The 25,735-nt window shown below is 41.9% G+C and overlaps 1 protein-coding gene across 5 annotated transcripts in view; it reads left to right on the top strand.

Annotated features, from left to right (window-relative positions):
• CCNT2 (cyclin T2) overlaps positions 1-25,735 on the top strand; it is a 96,889-nt gene that overhangs the window by 65,364 nt on the left and 5,790 nt on the right. For all 5 annotated transcript variants that reach the window (XM_030210905.1, XM_030210907.1, XM_030210909.1 and 2 more), the window contains 2 exons: positions 1,328-1,491; positions 20,461-20,531. In XM_030210905.1, the coding sequence (XP_030066765.1) occupies positions 1,328-1,491; positions 20,461-20,531 (235 nt within the window). The remainder of the gene's footprint in view (positions 1-1,327; positions 1,492-20,460; positions 20,532-25,735) is intronic.

Here is a 25,735-nt window from a genome sequence, read left to right as displayed (position 1 = left end):
ATTCTTTGGAATAACAAATTTAAATTCAGAAAAACACCTCCCCCTCTTCAGATGGCTATATAGAAGTTGTGTAACCAGCAGCTATGTATTATACAAGACAAGCAGCTATGTATTATTTACCACACATAGACACGTTCTAGTAAGTCGGTTTAAATACCACACACTCCCTCCCCCCTCCCAAAAATTAAGCCTCTGCATCCATTGTAAAAGGAGACTGATCTGAACAAATTTTCTGTCACTCAAGTTAATTTGAGTGATACATAGTCAATAAGAAAGGTATCATAAGACCTGCCATACTAATTCAAACCAAAGGTTTAGCAAGCTCAGTATTATTAGGGAGCATTTTGTGACTGGGGAAAAGTCCAGCTTAGGTGCTAAAACCAAGACTGCACTATCTTATGTTCATACTAGCGTTTGTCAGGTTGAAGGAGGAGGGATCTTGCTCACATGGGAAAATCCACTACACTTATGGGAGGCTTTGTGGAGATATAATATACACTCATAGCAGCACAAAACATATCCGTCAATATTAAATATGTGGTATAGCCTTGAATATATCTCAGGGACTGTAAGGAAAGCTCTAACTGACCAAAGTCTACATGAGCTTTAAATCATCATCTGCATAAAAAAAACCTTCCATACAATGTCATTTAATTTCAAATTAAAACAGTTCAGAAAAAAAATACTTACCTTAGAGGCTGAAACTTTATCTCCAGAGCTCTATCCATGTGCAACGAAGGCCAGCATTTCGCCTAGCTGCTTCAGGTTGCCAGTGATGATTTAAAACTCATGTAGACTGCAGTCAGAGTTGGAGCTTTTTGAGGCTTTTTCTTTTCAGTCCATGAGATATATTAAGACTATATACACATTTAATATCATATGGGGAAATTTAGCATAGATATACTTCAGAGTTTCTGTCAGTACAGCTGCTTGAGATCCACATCAAACAGCCTGAGGCCTCTCCCCCCCTCCCCCACACACATAAATAAATATTTCAAAGTAAACAGAAACTAGTCAAATTGTTTTACTTAATGTTAGGTTTCAGACTTTTCAATTTTTTAAAATTTGATCAATATTGTAGAATTATTTTACTGTTATTTCTGTAAAAAAAAGAAATATATATATATATATTCATATTCCTTTGGTTTCAGTACTGCCAAGATCATAAATGTGTAAAATTATATAGTTTATAATTTAAGTGGGCAGCATGTCCTATAATCTGAATATCTATGCATATCTATATGTCTCAGTCCTAATGGAGAGATTTTTCTTTTGTTTTTCATATTTTATCTTCTTACAATTCCTCCTGAAACCTGTTGTACAACAGTCTGCACCTTACTACTTTCTGTCTTCAGTACAAACCAACAGTGATAGCGTGTGTGTGTATTCATTTGGCTTGCAAGTGGTCCAACTGGGAGATTCCTGTATCAACTGATGGAAAACATTGGTGGGAATATGTGGATCCTTCGGTTACTCTGGAATTACTTGACGGTAAGACTGTACCTTTTGTTATATACTTTCATCATTTCTCTTTCCCTTTATAGATTCAGGAGCAATACATTTCAAAAGCTAACAGTATGTGGAAAATGTGATTGCTGAAATCGATAACAATGTTTTAAAACATTTTTCAAAAATACAAAGCAAGCCTTTCTCATTAAGGAAGGACAAAAAATAAAAAGGCAATGATCTGCTTACAATGGTAAATACAAACAATAAAAGCAGACTGATAAAAATATAAATATGTAAATAATGTAACAAGTTTATTAAAACAAAACCCAGAGGTGGTTAAAACAATACCCGAAGTGGCCGCGTTTCGCCCTCAGGCTGCGTCAGGGGTACAACTACAAAATGAAACAAAAACAGAGACATCAAATCATCATATATAAATCATATACATGTATAAGTACAATTTCTCTGAATTTTCATTATGTGATTTTAAAAAACAACATTTAAATTGTATTGAGCAAAAGCACAACAGTTTGCATTATTCATATAACTCAAAATGAGATAAAAAAACAAAAAAATCAAATTTCAAGTATTTAACCAGAAGTAGTTAAAAAAAACAATTATATATATATATATAAACATTACTACATATAAATCTCAAAAATAAAAAATCATTGACAGATAAATATGAGTTCATAACTGTAACACTAGAAAAGGAAAATTAAAACATATACATGGAGAGGTGAGTCTAATATTTACTCAGTGTAGCATGCATATGTGTATCTTAATATAATAAATGCATACCCCAAAAAACGTAAAAACCTCCTGAAATTAAAAATAAATAAATTAAACATTCCACTATAACTACCTGTACCACCATCTGTTCAATAAATACATACTTACAATCTAAACAGAGATCAACCACATCTACAGATCATATGGAGAAGCGAGGTGCTGACCTTTTCTAACCAATACATCAACGTTTGTTATAACCCAAAAAAATGACAGCAATCTCTAAAATACCTTTGTATTCATAGTCTCTCTGTCAATCCTTCTTTAGCAGACCTATGAAAACTATCAGTTTAATCTTGAATGCTTATCTTTGTTTTCAGACATCCCATGGCTACAGCTTTAAATATCTTAGTGTGCATATCACTCTTGAATCAATCGCACGAACGGCCCACATGTCCTCTAATCCTATTTAAAAACCTCTCGGTATTTCAAGGCGGGCGTAGTAGACAGAAAGAAATGCTCCAAGAGAAGTACTTACTGTGCACGATTTGTTATTCTGCATCCAACTCGTCGTGATGCTGTATCTACGGCGTTATTGAGTCTCCTCTTGTTCCGCGTTATAAAGTCTACCCCCGGATCAAAGGTGACCAACCGTTATACATTGTAGGCTTAATTTATACTCCATTTACGTTACAAAAGATCTTTTCTTTAAAAAACTAATATTCATAAACGCTCTATCAGAATATTTTTAAACACAAAAACTTGTAATTTTAAAAGTTATAACGTCATGACGACCAATTAGTGATCGATATTCTTCAAAGTCTAATTGTTAAGTCGATCTCCAATATTTATTACTACAGTGTCTCATACTAATATATAATCCTTTATGAACACTTGTTTTTTGATTTTTTTAAAAACTAAATCTCATGTTTAAAAGTACAATCCAAGTTTTAAAACAACATTAATCATTATCATCTAACTCACACAAGTATTTGGCTACAAAAATAGAAATAAAGTTAAAAATGATAATAAAAGAACTAAAATGTAAAAAAAATATATATTAAGAAAAATATAATAGGTAGAATTTCTATAAAAATACTGCATAATTTTCTTGGTTCAAACCAAAATGCTTGACTGTATTACATTTAAATATCAATCTCTGTTCCATTTGTAATAATTGTTTATTAATATCTCCTCCTCTCCAATATGTTTTAATTTTTAACAGTACTAAAAACTAGAGTTCCTCAAAAGAATGCTTGAAAGTATACATATGTTCCACTAGTGGCTTATCTGATATATTTCTTTTTATTGCACTTTTGTGCTCTGCAATTCGTTTATTAAATGCCCTAATCATTTTTCCAATATAAATCAGTCCACAAGGACAGATTATTGCATAGATTACATGTGAAGTCTTGCAGTTACAGTATTGTTTTAATTCATATTTTTCTCCTGTTTGGGGATGAGTAAAGAATTTTCTCCAAGGACAAGCAGGCTGATATTCTCACATGTGAGTGACGTCACGTCGGCCCTGGAGGATTTTCAAGCAAAATCGCCTAAAGTCTCTTCTAGAGTGTTCGTCGCGCGAGATGATCACACCGTGCATGCGCGCGCACGACTTCCTGCCCGCCACACGGACACGCTCCTCAGTTGTTTTCTTTTCGCCTCTGAGGAGACACGGAGTTTTGCTTCGCGTTTTTTCAGGTCCCACAGAGTGAAAGTTTCTTCGAATTGAATTTCCTTTATTTCCTTAATTTTTCTTCGTTTTAAAGTTTCCTTTCTTTTTCGTTTGCGACCGTTCTTAGGTCGCTCGGTCGGGTTTTTCCCTGTTTTGTGTCCTTTTTTTTTCTGACACCATCGCGTCCTTTGATTTTGCGGAGGCCATTTTTCCCGCGATGTCATCGAAGACGCCCAGCGGCTTCAAGCCCTGCGCCCGCTGCAACCGGAAAATCTCTGGCACTGATCTGCACTCCTGGTGTCTTCAGTGCCTTGGGCCTGACCATCTGCAGGAAAGCTGTAAGTTGTGCCTAAAAATGAAAAAGCGCACTCAGCTTTCTAGAGAGGCCCAAAGAGAGAAGCTTTTTGGGTCCGGTACCTCGGCGTCGACATCAGTACCATTGACATCAAGGGCAGCGTTGGCATCGGGAGACCGGGTACAGGCTGCCAAGAGACCTGCCTCAGCCCCCCCCCCCTCCCCCCCCCCCCGGGACCGACCTCTATCGGACCCGGCCCCGAGGAAGCATGTGGATTCCATGTCTTCCTCACTGGTACCGAGGAGTCTCGATGATGGGCATCGGGTGAAGGCCAAGAAGCACCATCATCGTTCTTCTCGGCACGGTACCGCGAGCTCCGGGTCATCAAAGCATTCGATACCCGAGAAGCGTCGATGCCGAGCGGATCGCTCTCCCTCTGTTATGGAGGTATCGACGCGCAGGTCGTCTGGCAGCCCGGTACCGGCTCCCCAACCTCTGCAGATTCTGCCTCTGAAGCCCACACCGGCACCACAGCCTTCCCCAACAGCTTCTGTAGATGAGCGCATCAAGGCTATTTTTCCTAATTTCATGGAAGCGGTGCTGCAACATTTGCGCCCGGCACCAGAGGTGACGGTGCCGAAGGCTTCTGAGGCATCGTGCCTTTTGCCAGTGGTGAGGTCTCCTTCTCCGGTACCGCTTCCAGTATCGGGGTCAGCAGCCTCCCGGGTCGACTCTCCATTGCCTTCGATGGAGGAAGCTTCACCGGAGTCTCCTGGGGAGTCGACTTCTCAACACCGTCATCGAGGTCACCGCACCTCCATGTCGAGACGGGCACGGATCCGGGCTGCTCTTTCTGAGTTGTTTGCCCCATCCGATGATGGCTCATCTGATGAAGATGGGGGTCATGAAGTTTTCTCTGCCGAGGATTCTTTAGGTCTTCCATCTGATTCGACCCCCTCATCTTTTGTGCGGGAAATGTCTGAGGCCATTTCCTTCCCTGTGAAGACTGTGGATGAGCCCAGGGCCAAGATGCTTGAGGTCCTGGATTATCCATCTCCACCTAAGTCTTCTACCACAACTCCTTTTCATGATACACTCAGGGAAGTGCTGATGAGGAACTGGGAGAAGCCTCTTTCTTGTCCAACTATCCCCAAGAAGGCTGAATCCCAGTATCGGATCCACGGGAAACCCAGTTTCGTCCGGCCTCAGTTGCCTCATGACTCTGCGGTGGTGGATTCCGGTCTCAGAAGAGCTAAGAGTTCTAGTATCTTTGCCTCGGCGCCCCCAGGGAGAGAACATAGACCCTTGGATTCTTTTGGGAGGAAGGCGTATCAGGCTGGCATGCTCGCTTCCAAAATTCAGTCGTACCAGCTCTTCATGAGCATTCATTTGCGGAACTCAGTGCAGCAGCTTGAGAGCTTGGTTGATGCACTCCCACCGGAGCAGGCCGAGCCTTTTCGCCAAGTGGTCAGGCAGCAGAAGGTGTGTCGCAAGTTCCTGTCCAGGGGCATTTACGATACTTGCGATGTGACATCCAGATTTTCTGCTATGGGTATAGTGATGCGCAGACTCTCATGGCTGCGTGCCTCTAACCTGGAGGAACGAACTCAGCAGAAAATTGCGGATATCCGTTGCCGGGGGGGGGGGGGGGGGGATCATCTTTTCGGTGAGAAGGTCGAAGAGTTGATTGATCATCTCTATCAGTGTGATAACGCTATGGACTCTCTCTCCCGCCGGGCGCCTTCTGCATCCGCTTCCTCATCCAGGAAGTTTTTCAAAGGGAAGAGAAGTGCGCCTTACGCCTCTAGGGGCCGTAAGTACACTCCTACTTCTCGACAGCCGGTTCAGGCTGTGCCACAGCATGCTCATTCTCGTCAACAGCGTGCGCCCAAACAGGCCCCTGCAGCTCCCCAGCAAAAACCAGGGGACAGGTTTTTGACTGGCTCCAGTTGAGCATAGCCACCATAAATGTGTCCGTGCCGGACAATCTGCCTGTCGGGGGGAGGTTAAAATTTTTTCACCAAAGGTTGCCTCTGATAACCTCCGACCAGTGGGTTTTTTTAAATAGTCTGGTTAGGCTACACCCTAAATCTGGAAACCAAACCTCCAAATTGCCTACCCAGGAGCTCAGTCTTTCAGCTCCCAACACAAGCAGGTACTTGTAGAGGAACTCTCCGTGCCTTTCTCAGCACCAATGCAGTCGAGCCCGTTCCACCAGGGCAAGAAGGGCTGGGATTCTATTCCAGGTACTTCCTTGTGGAAAAGAAGACGGGGGGATGCGTCCCATCCTAGACCTAAGGGGCCTGAACAAATATCTGGTTCGAGAAAAGTTCAGGATGCTTTCCCTGGGCACCCTTCTTCCCATGATTCAGGAAAATGATTGCCTATGCTCTCTGGACTTAAAGGATGCTTACACTCACATCTCGATACTTCCAGCTCACAGGAAGTATCTGCGGTTTCGGCTGGGAACGCAGCTCCCTTTTGGCTTGGCGTCTGCGCCCAGGGTCTTTACCAAGTGCCTGGCAGTTGTTGCAGCGTCTCTACGCAGACTGGGAGTGCATGTGTTCCCTTATCTGGACGATTAGCTGGTGAAGAGCACCTCCCACGACGGGGCTTTACAGTCCATGCGGATGACTATTCAGGTGCTGGAGCTACTAGGGTTTGTCATCAATTACCCAAAGTCCCATCTCAACCCAGTTCATAAATTGGAATTCATTGGGGCTCTGTTGTGCACAAAGACAGCTTGTGCCTATCTTCCCGAGCCAAGAGCGAACAACCTTCTGTCTGTAGTCTCCAAGGTTCAAGCGTCTTTGCAGATCACAGCTCGGCAGATGTTGAGACTTCTGGGCCACACGGCTTCCACTGTTCATGTAACTCCCATGGCACGTCTTCACATGAGATCGGCTCAGTGGACCCTAGCTTCCCAGTGGTTTCAAGCTGCAGGGAATCTAGAGGATGTGATCCAGCTGTCCATCGACTTTCGGAATTCACTTCACTGGTGGACAGTTCAATCCAATCTGGTTTTGGGGCGCCCATTCCAAATTCCTCAGCCACAGAAAGTGCTGACGACGGATGCATCCCTCGGGTGGGGAGCGCATGTAGATGGGCTTCACACTCAAGGAGCTTGGTCCCTTCGGGAAAAGCGTCTTCAGATCAACCTCCTGCAGTTGCGAGCGATCTGGAACGCTCTAAAGGCTTTCAGAGATCGGTTATCCAACCAAATTATTCTGATTCAAACAGACAATCAGGTTGTGATATACTACACAAACAAGCAAGGGGGCACCGGATCTCGCCCTCTGTGTCAGGAAGACGTACAGATGTGGCTTTGGGCTCGCCAACACGGCATGTTTCTCCAAGCCATTTATCTAGCCGGCGTAAACAGTCTGGCCGACAGGTTGAGCAGGATAATGCAACATCACGAGTGGTCACTGAGCATGGCTGTTGCCAGAAAGATCTTCCGAGCGTGGGGCACCCCCTCGGTGGATCTTTTTGCCACTCAATTCAATCACAAGGTCCCTCAGTTCTGTTCCAGAATACAGGCCCACGGCAGGCTAGCGTCGGATGCCTTTCTCCTTCATTGGGGAACAGGCCTTCTGTACGCGTATCCTCCTATACCTCTGGTGGGGAAGACTTTGCTGAAACTCAAACAAGACCACGGGACCATGATTCTGATTGCGCCTTTCTGGCCGCGTCAGATCTGGTTCCCTCTTCTTCTGGAATTGTCCTCCAAAGAACCGTGGAGATTGGAGTGTTTTCCAACCCTCATTACTCAGAACGACGGGGCACTTCTACATCCCAACCTCCAGTCTCTGGCTCTCACGGCCTGGATGTTGAGAGCTTAGAATTTGCCTCCTTGGGTCTTTCTGAGGGTGTCTCCTGAGTCTTGCTTTCTTCCAGGAAAGATTCCACTAAAAGATGTTACTCTCTTAAATGGAAGAGGTTTGCCGTCTGGTGTGACAGCAGGGCCCTAGATCCCTTTTCTTGTCCTACACAGACCTTGCTTGAGTACCTTCTGCATTTATCAGAGTCTGGTCTCAAGACCAACTCCGTAAGAGTTCACCTTAGTGCGATTATTGCTTACCATCAACGTGTGGAAAGTCAGCCTATCTCTGGACAGCCTTTAGTTGTTCGCTTCATGAGAGGTTTGCTTTTGTCAAAGCCCCCTGTCAAACCTCCTCCTGTGTCATGGGATCTCAGTGTCGTTCTCACCCAGCTGATGAAACCCCCTTTCGAGCCACTGAATTCCTGCCATCTGAAGTACTTGACCTGGAAGGTCATTTTCTTGGTGGCTCTTACTTCAGCTCGTAGGGTCAGTGAGCTTCAGGCTCTAGTGGTTCGTGCTCCTTACCTTAAATTTCATCATAACAGAGTAGTCCTCCGCACGTACCCTAAGTTCCTGCCAAAGGTGGTGTTGGAGTTCCATATGAACCAGTCAGTTGTCTTGCCAACATTTTTTCCCCGCCCTCATACAAGTCCTGGCGAAAGCAAGCTGCACACTTTGGACTGCAAAAGAGCATTGGCCTTTTACGTGGAGCGGACAAGCCCCCACAGACAGTCCGCCCAGTTGTTTATTTCTTTTAATCCCAACAAGAGGGGAGTTGCTGTCTGGAAACGCACCATATCTAATTGGCTAGCAGATTGCATTTCCTTCACTTACGCCCAAGCAGGCTGACTTTAGAGGGCCATTTCACGGCTCATATTGTTAGAGCCATGGCTGCGTCAGTGGCTCATCTGAGGTCAGCCACTATTGAAGAGATCTGCAAGGCTGCAACGTGGTCATCAGTCCACACATTCACATCTCACTACTGCCTTCAGCAGGATAGCCGACGTGACAGTCGGTTTGGGCAGTCGGTGCTGCAGAATCTGTTTGGGGTTTAGAATCCAACTTCAACCCTCCTAGGCCTATTTTTCTTCTGTTTCAGGCTGCAGTCTCAGTTAGATGTTTCTTGTTTCAGGTCAATTTTTGTTACGTCCTCGCCGTTGCGAGGCCCAATTGACCACTGTTTGTTGTGTTGAGTGAGCCTGGGGGCTAGGGATACCACACATGTGAGAATTTCAGCCTGGTTGTCCTCGGAGAACGTGAAGTTTCTTACCTGAAGCAGGTATTCTCCGAGGACAGCAGGCTACATATTCTCACAAACCCTCCCACCTCCCCTCTGGAGTTGTATTTCTTTCATCTTTTGGATTCAACTGAGGACCATGTCCGCGCGGCGGGCGGGAAATCGTGCGCGCGCATGCGCGGTGTGATCATCTCGCGCGACGGAACGTTCTAGAAGAGACTTTTGGCGATTTTGCTTGAAAATCCTCCGGGGCCGATGTGACGTCACCCACATGTGAGAATATGCAGCCTGCTGTCTTCGGAGAATACCTGCTTCAGGTAAGAAACTTCGCTTTGTCTTCAGATTAACAGAACAGAAAAAACAGTTTAAGCATGGGTAATTTCCCCATATTAGGTCATCTTTTGTTAGTACTGGTATAGCTGACGGTGCCAAAAAATCCTTTAAATTTTGTTTCTTTTAAATGCTATAAGTAACTCCTTATTTGAAAAACATGGTATGTTTTGGATCAATGACCAATGTTTCCTAAAAAATCTTAATCAGGTCAGATGACATATGGTCAAAATATAAAGTTCATAAAATTCGATTCTCCTTGTTGGTTTTGCTATCTAAACATTCCTTCTTTGATATATCTTTTTGGATATCCTCTTTGTGTAAATCTATTGGACATTATGTTCATCTGTCGGTTACATTCTTTATTATCTGAACATAATTTTTTTACTCTTAGGAATTGTCTCTAAGGAAGATTTCTCTTAAATGGTTGACTATGACAGCTTTCAAATTGGAGTAATTTATTCCTATCTGTCGGTTTTCAATATAATGTTGTTGTAAATTTGCCATAATTAAATTGGATTTTTGTATATCTAAAAAGGGTATCTCTTTCTTATTAAAGTCCATATGGAACTTTATCTCTTGTGTTCAACCATTTAAACAAATTGTTTAGCCTCACCACCTTCCCATATCATCAAAATATTGTCTATAAATCTCTTCCAAATAATAATATGATCTTTATACGGATTATTCTGTATGTAACATTTCTCAAAATGTGCCATAAACAGGTTAGCTAATGAGGGGGCTACTGTTGCCCCCATAGCTGTCCCTTTCACCTGTCTATAATAATTACCTTCAAAAACAAAAAAGTTCTCTTTTAAAGCAAATCATGATCAGTTGCATGATAAATTCTGTGGGTATTCTTTTCAGCGTTGTTCTATATATCAAAGCTTGCTTAATTACTTCCAGAGCCTCATCTTGCGGAATGCTCGTATATAATGATTCAACATCAAATGTAACCAGAATGATATATTTTTACTGTTAATTCATCTAATATATTAATAACATGAGATGAATCCCTTATATATGAGGGGATTAAGGGAATCAGAGGCCTGAGAAACGTATCAGTGAATTTTGATAGAGGTTCTAAAAGAGATCCTATCCCAGAAACAATAGGTCTACCTGGGGGATCGACTAAAGATTTATGTATCTTGGGTAATATATAAATCACAGGAGTACGTGGATGATCTACTTTTTAAAAAATGCCCTTCTTTCACCATTAAATATCCGGCCTGTAATCCACATGATATCAGGGAGTCAATTTTGGATTTTAAAATGGATGTAGGGTCCTTAGTAGTGAATAGAAGTTCGTATCGCTCAGCTGTTTCTTAATTTCTTTAACATATTGATCTTTATCCATTACCACTATTGCTCCTCCCTTATTGGCTTGTTTTATTACAATGCTATTATCCTTTCTCAATGTTTCAATGGCTTTTCTCTCCTCTCTGGTTATGTTATAGAATGGTTGTCTTTCCACTAAGGTTTCAACATCTTTTAGTATCATTCTCTCGAAAGCTTGAATCATTGGATTCATTTGCATCGGAGGAACCCATGTGCTATTTTTTTCTGATAACTGAGTTCTCTACAGTAGAGAGATTTTTAGTAGAGAAAAAAATTGAGAATACGTAAGTTCCTAATGAATTTAAATAGATCTATTCTTGTGTTGAAAGCATTGTAACATGGTGTTGGAATGAATGACAGCCCTTTGCTCAAAATCGAGGCTTCATATTGATTTAATTTTCTTTTTGATAAATTAATAGTGTTCTGTGATTTATAATCATCCTCTGCTGTAGAAATATATATATATATATATATATATATGTATGTATGTATGTATTTTGTTTGTATGGCCCAAATCAGCTGATGGGTAAGACGAGTTAGTCCCTTATTTCCAATAGTCTTCTATTGGTCTTGTGTGTTGAAACATGTTCCTGTTGTTGGGTTGTCTGTTCAGGGATTGTCTGTTTAAAGAATTTCCCCTTCCTTTCCTTCCTTCTCTCCCCCTTCCTCTCCCTGTATATAGTAGGGTAGTTGCCCCCCCTGTTCTTTATGTATTATGGGTGGGTCTGTAGTTGAACCTTTCTTCCAAATCTTCCCCAATTGAAAAACCTGCTCAGATAGGTTAGGCCTGGGGGGGTGTTGTAAATAAAGGAGCTGATGGGTCAAAGGCCTTCTCTTTGTCGCTCCTTTTTCTTTTTGATTCCGCTCGGTAGTGGGGCTCTTGTGTGCAATAATATTTCTCAATTTGTCATTATTAAAATCAACATTTCTATTTATATTTTTATTTTCATAATATCTTGGTTTATTATTTCTCTGCCATGTATATACTTTGCCATATTTAAAATCTAATTCATCTCTTTTGTATTTATCATATTTAACACTCTTAACATCCTTTTTGAATCTTTCTAACTGTAAGTTAAAATCTTCAAATAAATCTTTAAAACATCATTTTCTTTCAAGAAGATTAATTCATTATCAAGATCTGCGTTAATTTTTTCCATCTTCTTATTTGCTGTTTGAATGGTCAGATTCATTAAGTCCAAAGAACATTTGTTGAAGATTGCTTCCCATTTAAGTTAAAAAGTTAGCGTCTTCATACATTTTTGGTTCTTTGTTAACTCTTAGTCCTCTCGGGATCATTTTGTTCCGACAATACTCTAACAGAGTAAGGGAATGTAGCTCAGTGCGAACCAATCTCTTATTCAATTTTATCGCTTCCTCCCAGTGGTTCATCTGGTCTAGTTCATTAGTGCTTTTTTCAAACAATGGTTCTTTTGGCAACAGATCCTGTAAATGGGCATCAGTGAAGCTGAGAATATTACGCCACGGTGAATGGGACATCCTGCCTCTCAAAATAGAATCCAAAAAATAAAAAGGCAATGATCTGCTTACAATGGTAAATACAAACAATGAAAGCAGACTGATAAAAAAAATATAAATAATAATAAATGTAACAAGTTTATTAAAACAAAACCCAGAGGTGATTAAAACAATACCCAACGTGGCCATGTTTCGCCCTCAGGCTGCGTCAGGGGTACAACTACAAAATGCAGAGACATCAAATCATCATATATAAATCATATACATGTATAAGAACAATTTCTCGTGATTTAAAAAAAAAGTTTTAACATTTAAATTGTATTGAGCAAAAAGCACAACAGTTTGCATTATTCATATAACTCAAAATGAGGTAAAAAAAATCAGATCTCAAGTATTTAACCAGAAGTAGTTAAAAAAAAAAAAACAATTATATATATAAAAATTACTACATATAAATCTCAAAAATAAAAAAGGAATCATTAACAGATAAATAGGAGTTCATAACTATAACACTAGAAAAGGAAAATTAAAACATATACATGGAGAGGCGAGTCTAATATTTACTCAGTGTAGCATGCATGTGTATCTTAATATAATAAATACATACCTAAAAAATGGGGTGGGTTTTTTTTTGTTTGTTTTACCCCAAAACATATTAAAAAACCTCCTGAAATAAAAAATAAAACATTCCACTATATCTAACTATCTGTACCACCATCTGTTCAATAAATACATACTGACAATCTAAACAGAGATCAACCACATCTACAGATCATATGGAGAAACGGGGGGGGGGGGGGGGGGGGCTGACCTTTTCTAACCGATACATCAACGTCAGATGTTTGCCTTCTCAGCCATAGAAGTGCAGGCCTCTGTATTTGAGGGCTATATGGCTAAGGCCTTTTTGCCTTGGGCCCGGGAGTCCCTGGAGGTGGCTTGTCTGGAATACAGTGTAGCTTTTCTCTCTTCACTGCCACAATCAGTGACTTCGGTGGTGGTGGCCTGTAGGTGCAGCATTAAGCAGCCGATGTGGTGTTCAAGTTGCATCTAAGTAAGCTGCCCTGTAGGGGCTGCTTACTGTATGGTGAGAACCTGGATAAGATCATAAAGGACTTGGGAGAAACTAGGCCTCAGCATCTTACAGAGAACCACCCACAATCCTCAACTTGTTTCTCAGGTGGCAAGTCTCAGCCAAAAGACTTGCATTTTTAACCACCTGGGTAGGTGGTCCCCAGCCATATCTTCGTCTGCAAAAGCTCAGAAGGGGATTGCCCTATTGTGACCCCAGAGGGTGAAGACAGAGAGGCTTTGTCATCTACGGGAGTCAGGTGGCCACAGTGAATTCCCACGAGCCCCTTGGAACTACAGGTGGACATCAGGATCTACCTATTTTACCACAGTTGAGCCTTTGTTACCTCCAACTGATGGTTCTGGAGATGGTTCAACAAGAGTATGTCTTGGAATTTGTAGAATAGGTTTCTGAGATCTTTATGATGTCCTCTTTCAGCTCTCACTCCCTTCCCAAAAAAAGGAAATGGTGGAGGTCATCTTGCAGCAGTTGCTTCTCCTTTGAGCTGCAGAGCCAATTCCCTGTCAGAAGTAGGGTCAGGGACACTGTTCAATTTATTTTGCAGACCCCAAGAAGGATGGCACTTTCTGTCCCATTTTGGACCTGAAGGGAGTTAATGCCTCCCTCCAGATTCCAGTTCATGGATGGCGACACTGCAGTCAGTGGTTTTCTCCATCAGACTGGGCAAGTTTCTCACCTCACAAGATCAGGCAGAGGCCTTTCTTCATATAACAATCAGGAAGACTCACAATCACTTCTGTATTTCTATCCCAGACAAGCATTTTCAATGCAGAGCTCTGCCGTTTGACTTACACACAGCACCCGTGCGCTTTTCCAAGGTGGTGGTGGCACATTTCCACAAGCAGGAGATCCAAGTGCACTTGTATGCTCACCTATTAAGAGTGTCTAAGCTGGGTGGTGATTATGCCAGGAGTTAATTGGTGCCTTCTTAGGTGCTGGAGTACCTTAGAGTTCACTTCAGTAGCAAGTGGGGAACTGTGTTATTCACTGAGAGAATGCCAAAAATAATAGAGATCCAGAAACTTGTTGAAATATGCTGTTGCTAATAGAAGAATATCTTAACATTGATGCTCCGCAATAATAAACTGAAAGTAACAACAGAAGTACACTTAGGAGATATGAAGAAAATAAAGATACCAAAATATACCATGTTTCCAGATTTATTTAAAATTTACTATCCCGTGCAATGGAAATCCACCTGAGTGATTTACATTCTAAAAACATAAAGTAGAAAGGTATAGTATCACAAGATGCATAGACATTGTAGAGAGAGGTAAGGAGGTAGAACTACAATAATTTCTAGCATCCTGTTTGCTTTTTGGCCACCGCCACACACTGGGCAGAAGACTCAGCATATTGTCTGCGATGACACCCAGATCTTTTTCTTGGGTGCCGACCCCCAAAGTGGACCCTAGCATCAGATTACTATGATTCAGATTATTCTTCCCAATGTGCATCAGTTTGAATTTGTCCACATTAAATTTTATCTGCCATTTGGATGTCCAGTGTTTCAGTTTCCTAAGGTCTTCCTAGAGTTTTTCACAGTTCGTATATGTTTTAACAACCTTGAGTAGTTTTGTGTCATTGCAGATTTAATCACCTCACTCATCGTTCCAATTCCAGATCATTTATAAGTATGTTAAATAGTACTAGTCCCAGTACAGATCCCTGCAGCACTCCAGTATTCACCCTCCTCTGAGAGAAATGGCCATTTAACCCTCTCCTCTGCTTTCTGTCCTATAACCAGTTCCTAATCCACAACAGAACATTGCCTCCTATCCCATGAATAAAGCTGCCATAATCTGCTGTAAGAAAAATCAAAATCTTAGTGTAGCATATATTGACTATAAACGTTCAATGCCAGTTTATTATCTAAGAGTGTGGGATGTTTTGAAATGTATAGAGTATATTCTGGATTGAACACCTACATCAATTTCATTGTGAAAATGTGGTAGACTGATTACCACCTGATTTATGAAGAGAGACAATTTGTCATTCTTAACATTGAGTCAATGGGGAATTTTTCAGGGAGATTCCCTGTCACCCCTCTGGTTTTTGTTTGGCACTAAATCTGCTCACAGCAGATGGGGGGAGACGTGGGGGGGGTGGAGAGATGGTTATCTCTGCTGTTTGGTATACTTTGGTAGCTAGTGCAGATTTTGAAAACACTGACTCCTACAAAATCATTGCATGACCTGTATTTGTTATCCATTTTGAGAGGGTTAAAGGAGCAAGTTGCTCCAGTATTGACATTTCTTGTGAATCTGTCTCTTGGTGAAGGAAGCTTTTCTGAGTCCCTTAAGCTTGCTACTGTTATTAAGGAAGGTAGGGGTTAGATCCTGCAGTTGTGTCAAACTATAGGCTGATTTCAGTAGTGCCTAGTCTGGCTAAATCGATTGAAAAAGTAGTATTCACTCAGTTGATGTGTTTTGTTAAAGTGAATTAGTTACTGGACCTAAACCATACTGGTTTTAGGCAGATGCACAGTAATGAGATATTATCAACTGTGGATATGCTTTGTCATGATATGGGTGGTAAAAGGCAATATTGTTCTGTGAGTTTGGATGTCTTGGCTGTGGATTATAATGTTCTTCTGTGTCGATTGTATGCTTTTGGTGTTAAAAGGAGTGATTTTTTCCTGGTTCACTTTGTATTTGAGAGGCCAAACCATGCAGGTATGTTTGGGTTCTACTGCTTCTGCCACTGTTCCAATAAACTCTGGTACTTCTCCAAGGTTTTTTGTTTCATCAGCAATGTTGTTTAATTTGTATCTTAGACCGCTGTGCAGTGTGTTACGTGACCTGGATTTCGATTATAGGATTTATGCTGAAGACACAGTTTCTCCTCCCTCCCCCGGATGATGCCATTTGTAATGAATTGGTGAAGCTGAAACCCTGGCTAGAGACTATACAGAGTTGGATGGTTGTGAATAAACTGGCTTTTAATCTTGCAAAGGCTGAATTGATGATAGTTGGTTGGCAAGCTAGTCAATTACAATACAAGTCCATTTTATTTCAGAATGTTTCACGTCTCATAAAAGATTATGTAATGAGTCTTGGGGTTTTCTTAGACTCAATTGACGATGCAAGCCTAGGTGACTTGGGTGATTCAGAGCGTGTTTTTCCAGCTGTCTGTTGTAAGTAAGAAACTCATGTTGCTGTGGGAAGATTTTCTTTTGCTGTTTCAAGGGTCTGATTTTATCTGTGTTGGACTACTTCAACACTTTGTACTTGGGACTATGTAAGGCATTACAGATAATGCAGCAGTACAAATAGTGACAAGTTTGGATTGCTGGGATAATGTGATTCTTGCTTTGCGGAATCTTCATTAGCTCTCTGTGTACTACTGAAGTAAATTCAAGCTGTTAACTCTTGTGCATAAAACCGTTTATGGTTTGACTCCAGCATATATGGCAAAAGACACTACAGCTTTATCACCTTTGTTGTGGAATGGGTTGCCAGGATATTTGAAACGGCTTGCTGATTTCTCCAAGTTTAAAAGATACATAGAAAAATGTAGGCGGATAAAGATCATATGGCCTATCCAGTCTGCCTTTCCATGCCTTCTACTCTCTGTATCACTCCCTTAGAGATCCTGTGTACATGTCCCAAGCTTCTTGAATTCAGATACTGTTTTAGTCTCCACCACTTTCACCTGGAGGCCATTCCATGGATTTCCCACCCTTTCCATAAGAAGTATTTCCTCAGGTTACTTCTGAGTCTATCCCCTTTCATCTTCATCCTTATTCCAGAGCTTCCTTTTAATTGAAAGAGACTCGCCTTTCCATTTATGCCACGTATGTATTTAAATGTCTTTATCATATCCTCTCCTGCCTTTCTTCCAAAGTATACATTTTGAGATCTTTACCCCATACGCTTTACGACAAAGACCACTGATCGTTTTAGTAGCTGCCCTCTGGACCAACTGCATCCTGTTTATCTCTCTTTGAAGGTGCGTTCTCCAGAATTGTACACAATATTCTAAATGAGGTATCACCAGTGTCTTATACAGGGGCATCATCATCTCCTTTTACCTACTGGCTATTCCTCACCCTATGCATCATCCTAGCTTTCGTTGTCACCTTTTCTACCTGTTTGGCCATACGATCACACCCAAGTCCCACTCCTTTTTCGTGTACAAATGGCAGAAGCTATACTAATAGTGGTGTTTCGCTACTTGAAATCATAGATGCTTCTTATGACTGTGATGTCAAGTCCCACCTCAACCCATCCGAGCGATTGGAATTTATTGGAGCCTTCTTAGGCACGACTCAAGCCACTGTTTTTCTCTCAACCCAGTGCATAGAGGCTTTCGCCTCTCTCATTCGGGAAGTGTTGCCAAAGTCAGGTATTAGCTTAGCAGATGTTGAGATTACTGGGACATGTGGCCTCCACTGTACGTCATACTCATGGCACACTTCAATTTGAGACTAGTGCAATGGAGCCTGTCTTCCCAGTGGTCACAGCGAACCTTAGAGTTGTCATCACTGCCACTCATTCTCTGAAGGAATTTGTCTTGGTGGCTAATTTGCAGCAATTTGGACAAGGGATTACCATTACCATTCCCAAATTCCAAGAGTAATATCTGAATATGAGCATTATCCAGAGGATGTTTCTGACAGGTCTTACACCCCCCCCCCCCCCCCCCCCCCCCCCCGATCATTTTAACAGCAAAAGAGCTCTAGACTGGGATCAAACAGCAGAATAGCCTTAGAAGCCTTTCTCCGTCATTGGAGTATGTGTATCCTCCAGCACCTCTCTTAGTGAAAACTCCCCTGAAATTCACTCAGGACCAGGAAATCTTGATTCTCATTGCTCCATATTGGCTGCAACAGATCTGGTTTCCTTTACTTTTGGAGCTAGTCTCAGAAAATCCATGGACATTGGAATGCTTTCTGACGCTAATCACGCAAAACAAGTTGTCTAGCATCCCAGCATCAAGTCCCTAGCCCTCATGGCTTGGATATTGAAGAGCTAGAGGTAGATTCCTTGAACCTTCCAGAGGGTGTCTTCACAAGTCCTGTTGGCTTCCAGGACAGATTCTACTAGGAGGTCATATGGTTTCAAATGGAAGAGGTTTGCCATTAAGTGTGAGGGCAAGGCCTTTAGAATCCTTTTCCTGTCCTACACAAATTGCTTGAATACCTTCAGCACTTATGAATCAGGTCTCAATACCAACTCAGTGAAATTGGAGTTTATCACCCTGTAGAGGGTAAGGCCACCTCTGCACAGCCTTTAGTTGATCACTTCACGAGAAGCTTGCTGGTTTTGAAGCCTCCCATCAATCCCCCCACAGTGTGATAGGATTTCATTGTTGTCCTTGCCAACCTAATGAAAGCTGCTTTTGAGCCACTTGATACCTGCTTCCTGAAGTACCTGATCTGTATAGTCCTATTTCTGTTGGTGCTTACTTCAGCTCATTGGACAGGCCTTAGTAGCTGATCCACCTTACAGTAGGTTGTACAAGATATAGCGGATTGCATTTTATTCACTTAGCCCAGGCTGGGCCAACTCTAGACGGTCATGTCACAGCACACAGTATCAGAGCCATAGCTTCATCAGTAGCCCACTTGAAGTCAGCCCCCATAGAGAAGATTTGCAAAGCTGCAACGCGGTCTTCAGTCCAACCATTCATATCTCTGTACTCCTGATGCCAGAGCGGTTTGGCCAGACAGTCCTTCAGAATTTATTTGGGTCTAGAGTCCACCTAGGTCCATTTGTTTCTGTTCCAGGGTGTCAAAATATATATTTTAAAAAAATGTTTACTTTAGTTGTCCCCTTGATGGGCCTTGCTTGTTGCAGCCCTTCTTTGTTTTTTTTTTTTTTTTAAGTCAGCTTGGTAGCTAAGGATTCCCATCAGTAAGAATATTGTCATCCTGCTTGTTCTTGGAGAAAGCATAGTTACTCAACTTTAGCAGGTGTTCTCTAAGGACAGCAGGATGAATATTTTTACTGCCCCGCCTACCTCGCAATGGAGTTGAATTCTGTCAGCTATTATATCAGACTGAGCTGATACTGTGCAATGATGACAGGTAGAAAGATGTGCACATGTGCAGTAGGCAGCTTCCAAATGCTTCTAGAAGAATGCTGGGAAGCACTTGCCACACTGGGTTTTGTCAGATAACATCATCCATCAGTAAGAGTATTCATACTGCTGTCCTTGGAGAACACCTGCTTCAGGTGAGTAACTTCGCTTTTTCCCTCCTTCCCTCAGTCCTTTGGCAACAAACGATCATACATCAAGAATTTATAATAAACCTTTTATCTGCAGATGTGCTTATATACTGGTATATTAAGAATTAGTTATAAAATACCCAGAGTCATGTGTATATAGTCACCATATAAATCCAAATTAGTAATCTTATAATGCTATGAGATGTAGTATTTACCAGAAATTAGTTTTTCCCTTTTGTCTGTATGTCTTTAATGGCAATAATGTGCAGTATTTGCATATTTTGTATTTCTTCTTCATATTTAGTCTCTGTTGTATCCAAAGAGAAGCTAATGAGATTATGCAGATGTTTTTGTATGTTTCAATTTTGTATGAGAATGTGTGCCCCACCACCATCCCTTTGTACTGGAAACAATTTCAGGTAGGAGTCTAAAATGTTAGGGATGTACACAGGGATGTGATCATTTGTGTTTCAGATATTTCGCACATAACTACTGAGAGTGGTGTGTGCAAAGTATTGTGAAACCAGGATATTTAATGAGGAGCTATATTATAGTAGCATGATGGGTGGGGGAATTGAGAGGGAGCAATTTGGTCATTGGTGGCTAAATATTGGTGCCTATGATGTTGGCACTCGAAGCAAGATAGTGTACAGACTGTGAATAATTTGTGTCTCATTTCCTGCTATATGTGGAGACATACAGCCAAAGCTTTTTAGAACGTTTGTTTTTACTCCTTTATGTTAGAACTGTTTTGCTGGAACATGAGCCATAGCATATACTTTTGGTGAAATATATAGGAAATTTCTAATGCCTCAGAATCTGAAAGAGGTTTTTCTTTCCAGAACTAACACATGAATTTCTGCAGATACTGGAGAAAACACCTAGTAGACTGAAGAGGATTCGAAACTGGAGGGTAAAGAAAATTTGATTTTTATTTATTTATTTATTTATTTATTTATTTATTTATTTATTTATTTATTGCCATATAGCACAGAAGGTTGTATGGATTAATAATTTGATACTTACGGTTTGTTTAAATGAAGAGTCTCTTAGCAAATAGTACACTTAAGGAGCAATTTTCAAAACTATACACGTTGAGGCGAAGGCTGCATGTACTTTTTACCCATAGACTTTGTGCCATTTCTCACAAATCTGCACATAAACCTTTCCTTTGAAGGTTGCCATGGATACATAAGAATAGCTATACTGGGTCAGACCAATGTCCATCTAGCCCAGTTTCCTGCTTCCTGCAGTGGGCAATTCAGGTCACAAGTACCTGACAGAAACCCAAATAGCTAGATCAGAGAGAGCCAGGCTAATGTGGCATAGCCAAAAAAAGATGTGAATGCATCAGATAAAACTTCTAAAGCTAGCTGTTGGATCTCTTATAGCGCTAAGATTTTTCAAATTCCAAGCCTACTTATTGTTATCAATCACTTGCATTCATCATCCAACTCTAGTCCTATATAATAATTCTCACCTCCAACGTTCTGTGCTTGGGACCGTGGCTCCCTGGAGGTGGTGGCCTGCTAGGCAGACACGCACTGATGTCACTGACGTCAGGACAGCTGATTCCAAGGCCTCGGAATCATCTGTCACCCGCCGCGCTACGGCCCCCCCGACCCCCCCCCCCCTCTGTGAACCTGTCCCCCCCCCCCCCCCCCGGACCGCCGAAAACCGCCCCCCGCCGCCGTTGTGTACTACCTGTGCTGACGGGGGACCCAAACCCCCGACAGCCGAAGTGTTGTTGTGCCCTTCGCGTTCCTTCCTCATCTTCTCTGGAAGTTCCTCTGTGTGCGTCTTGCGTGCGTCAGACGTGAGACGCACGCAGAGGAACTTCCAGAGAAGATGAGGAAGGAACGTGAAGGGCACAACAACACTTCGGCTGACGAGGGTTTGGATCCCCCATCAGCACAGGTAGTGCACAACGGCGGGGGTGGGGGGCGGTTTTCGGCGGTCCAGGGGGGGGACGACAGGTTCGTCGAGGGGGGGGGGGGTGAGGGGGCCGTAGCGCGGGGGGGGGGGGGGAGGAATTGCCTGCCTAGGGCCCGTTTCCTTGCCTTCAGAAACGGGCCTTTTTTACTAGTTTATTATAATGTACTCAATACAAATTATAAAATATGTACTAAGCAAAAAGAGACTACTTAACTACACAAGCAGACACAGCACTATGTCGATCTGCAGACAAGACATCCGACACCAAAGTAGATCTAGACGGCGTTTGCCGCAAGTTTAGGTTTTAGCAACTTGCAGAGACTCCTGGAGCAAGTCCGTGGGACCGAAACACAATGCGCTTTAGTAGGCATTTTGTAGACCTCTACCATATCCTCCCTAAGCCATCTCTTTTCCAAGCTGAAGAGACCTAACCTCTTAAGGTTCCTCATATGAAAGGAAAATGTACGTGCATAACTGCTAATACAATCCACTTATAATGTTAATAATTGCTTGTTAGGATGGTAATTATCAGTACTATTTTGGCTTGTTATTCAGTTAAGTTGGGTGTGCTCAATCTGAGGTTTTTTGTTTTGTTTTGTTTTTTTGTACCTGAGGCAGTAGAGGGGTTAAGTAACTTGCTCAGGGTTATGTGGAGTTGCAGTGTGAATTGAACCCAGTTCCTGAGGATATCAGCTCACCACGCTAGCCATATGTTACTCCTCTACAACCCACATTTCCTCTCTCTCAAGAGCATGCTAACATTTGCACCTCGTTTTTTTTTTTTTTTTTTTTACAGTTAGTTTTTTCACTGGAAAAGAATTCCAAAAGATTCCCAAATGGCACCTACACATGTAGCCTGCCTCCCTAAAACAGCTTAGGAGTAATACAATGTGCTAAATCTGTTTCACAATATGTGGACTTCTAGAAGGTAACTTTCAACAGCAAGTTAACAAATAATAAAATCTTACCTAGGTAGATCACTTTGAAAATAGTCCTCCACATGTGTGCAGGCTTTCGTTTCTAGTATTTTTTTAACCCACCCTTTTTTTAAAACAAGGGACGAAGTGAAAATTATGCATATACATGAGTATTAATAGTGCTTTTCAGCCTTATCATATTGTCACCCATCTTTATCAGATTCCAGTCATTTTATACATTACCAGTGTGATTTTGTGAACAAATTGATCTTTCAGATGGATACAGGTTTTTAAAGATTATTATGAAGGGTTGTCCCTTCATAGAGATACATACAGTGGGGGAAATAAGTATTTGATCCCTTGCTGATTTTGTAAGTTTGCCCACTGACAAAGACATGAGCAGCCCATAATTGAAGGGTAGGTTATTGGTAACAGTGAGAGATAGCACATCACAAATTAAATCCGGAAAATCACATTGTGGAAAGTATATGAATTTATTTGCATTCTGCAGAGGGAAATAAGTATTTGATCCCCCACCAACCAGTAAGAGATCTGGCCCCTACAGACCAGGTAGATGCTCCAAATCAACTCGTTACCTGCATGACAGACAGCTGTCGGCAATGGTCACCTGTATGAAAGACACCTGTCCACAGACTCAGTGAATCAGTCAGACTCTAACCTCTACAAAATGGCCAAGAGCAAGGAGCTGTCTAAGGATGTCAGGGACAAGATCATACACCTGCACAAGGCTGGAATGGGCTACAAAACCATCAGTAAGACGCTGGGCGAGAAGGAGACAACTGTTGGTGCCATAGTAAGAAAATGGAAGAAGTACAAAATGACTGTCAATCGACAAAGATCTGGAGCTCCACGCAAAATCTCACCTCGTGGGGTATCCTTGATCATGAGGAAGGTTAGAAATCAGCCTACAACTACAAGGGGGGAACTTGTCAATGATCTCAAGGCAGCTGGGACCACTGTCACCACGAAAACCATTGGTAACACATTACGACATAACGGATTGCAATCCTGCAGTGCCCGCAAGGTCCCCCTGCTCCGGAAGGCACATGTGACGGCCCGTCTGAAGTTTGCTAGTGAACACCTGGATGATGCCGAGAGTGATTGGGAGAAGGTGCTGTGGTCAGATGAGACAAAAATTGAGCTCTTTGGCATGAACTCAACTCGCCGTGTTTGGAGGAAGAGAAATGCTGCCTATGACCCAAAGAACACCGTCCCCACTGTCAAGCATGGAGGTGGAAATGTTATGTTTTGGGGGTGTTTCTCTGCTAAGGGCACAGGACTACTTCACCGCATCAATGGGAGAATGGATGGGGCCATGTACCGTACAATTCTGAGTGACAACCTCCTTCCCTCCGCCAGGGCCTTAAAAATGGGTCGTGGCTGGGTCTTCCAGCACGACAATGACCCAAAACATACAGCCAAGGCAACAAAGGAGTGGCTCAGGAAGAAGCACATTAGGGTCATGGAGTGGCCTAGCCAGTCACCAGACCTTAATCCCATTGAAAACTTATGGAGGGAGCTGAAGATGCGAGTTGCCAAGCGACAGCCCAGAACTCTTAATGATTTAGAGATGATCTGCAAAGAGGAGTGGACCAAAATTCCTCCTGACATGTGTGCAAACCTCATCATCAACTACAGAAGACGTCTGACCGCTGTGCTTGCCAACAAGGGTTTTGCCACCAAGTATTAGGTCTTGTTTGCCAGAGGGATCAAATACTTATTTCCCTCTGCAGAATGCAAATGAATTCATATACTTTCCACAATGTGATTTTCCGGATTTAATTTGTGATGTGCTATCTCTCACTGTTACCAATAACCTACCCTTCAATTATGGGCTGCTCATGTCTTTGTCAGTGGGCAAACTTACAAAATCAGCAAGGGATCAAATACTTATTTCCCCCACTGTACATACACAGATGTGAAATTGTTACAAAGTTTTTGATAGGTAATTGGTATGGTAGGATAACACTATGTTCATTAAATAGGTATTATATGTAAAAAGATTTGTAAATTCTGTAAAACTGTTTGAACATAGACTATTATTGTAAAATCAGTACTGACTTTTCATATAAGGTTATGATTTGGGATACTGCATTCATTTAAAAGTGAATACCTTTAAATTTTAATGTAATACTGTGATAGAAGTTCAGTTTGACATTTAATGTTCTCTGAAGAAAAAAGCAGATCAGTCATTCTTACAAGTGGGTATCCCAACCCCAGAAATAGCAGACTTCAAAGCTTTCTACTACTACTACTACTTAGCATTTCTATAGCGCTGCCAGGGTTACGCAGCACTGTACAAGTTTAACATGGGGAAGGATAGTCCCTGCTCAAGAGAGCTTAGACAACTACCTCTTTTCTGAATGTGTACAGTATGGGGAAAACAAAAAAAGGGGTGGGGAAAATAGACTCTATTCAAACAATGGGGCAGACGTATAAATTAGTTAAAACAATGATTTTTATTGTGAATAGGTGACTCAACACAGCCGTGTTTCGGCACCGTAGCGCCTTCCTCAGGAGTCTTCCGGAAGCGTTTCAATCTTTGGGGTGATTGGCACACTGGGGAAAAAACACTAGGGGATACACAATCCTTTCTTCCAAAGGAGTATTCAATGGTTAGATGGGTAACACTCAGGAAGATAATGGCATAAAGAAATGCACAGTTCCTCCTTGAGAGCGAGTGAATGGCGATGCAAAAATCTCAAGGAGTGGCGATGCAAATATTCTTGAGATTTTTGCATCGCCACTCGCTCGCTCTCAAGGAGGAACTGTGCATTTCTTTATGCCATTATCTTCCTGAATGTTACCCATCTAACCATTGAATACTCCTTTGGAAGAAAGGATTGTGTATCCCCTAGTGTTTTTTCCCCAGTGTGCCAATCACCCCAAAGATTGAAACGCTTCCGGAAGACTCCTGAGGAAGGCGCTACGGTGCCGAAACACGGCTGTGTTGAGTCACCTATTTACAATAAAAATCATTGTTTTAACTAATTTATACGTCTGCCCCATTGTTTGAATAGAGCCTATTTTCCCCACCCCTTTTTTTGTTTTCGCTTTTTTGTCCTGTGGGGATCAAGTGCACCTCCATACTCCGTGTGGGTTTTCTCTGACTGTGTACAGTATGGCCCATAGCTGCCCTTGTTTTTGTCCACTAACAACTATAGGCAAGACTTCTGTAGCTGGGGTTTTTTCCCCTTTTCCTATTCACACAGTTTTTCCTTAACTCTGTTTTCTTCCACTCTAG

This window comes from Microcaecilia unicolor, chromosome 7 (assembly GCF_901765095.1).
Source record: "Microcaecilia unicolor chromosome 7, aMicUni1.1, whole genome shotgun sequence".
Taxonomy (NCBI): domain Eukaryota; kingdom Metazoa; phylum Chordata; class Amphibia; order Gymnophiona; family Siphonopidae; genus Microcaecilia; species Microcaecilia unicolor.
Note: the sequence above shows the minus strand (reverse complement) of the source record. Positions and strands in the feature narration are given on the sequence as shown.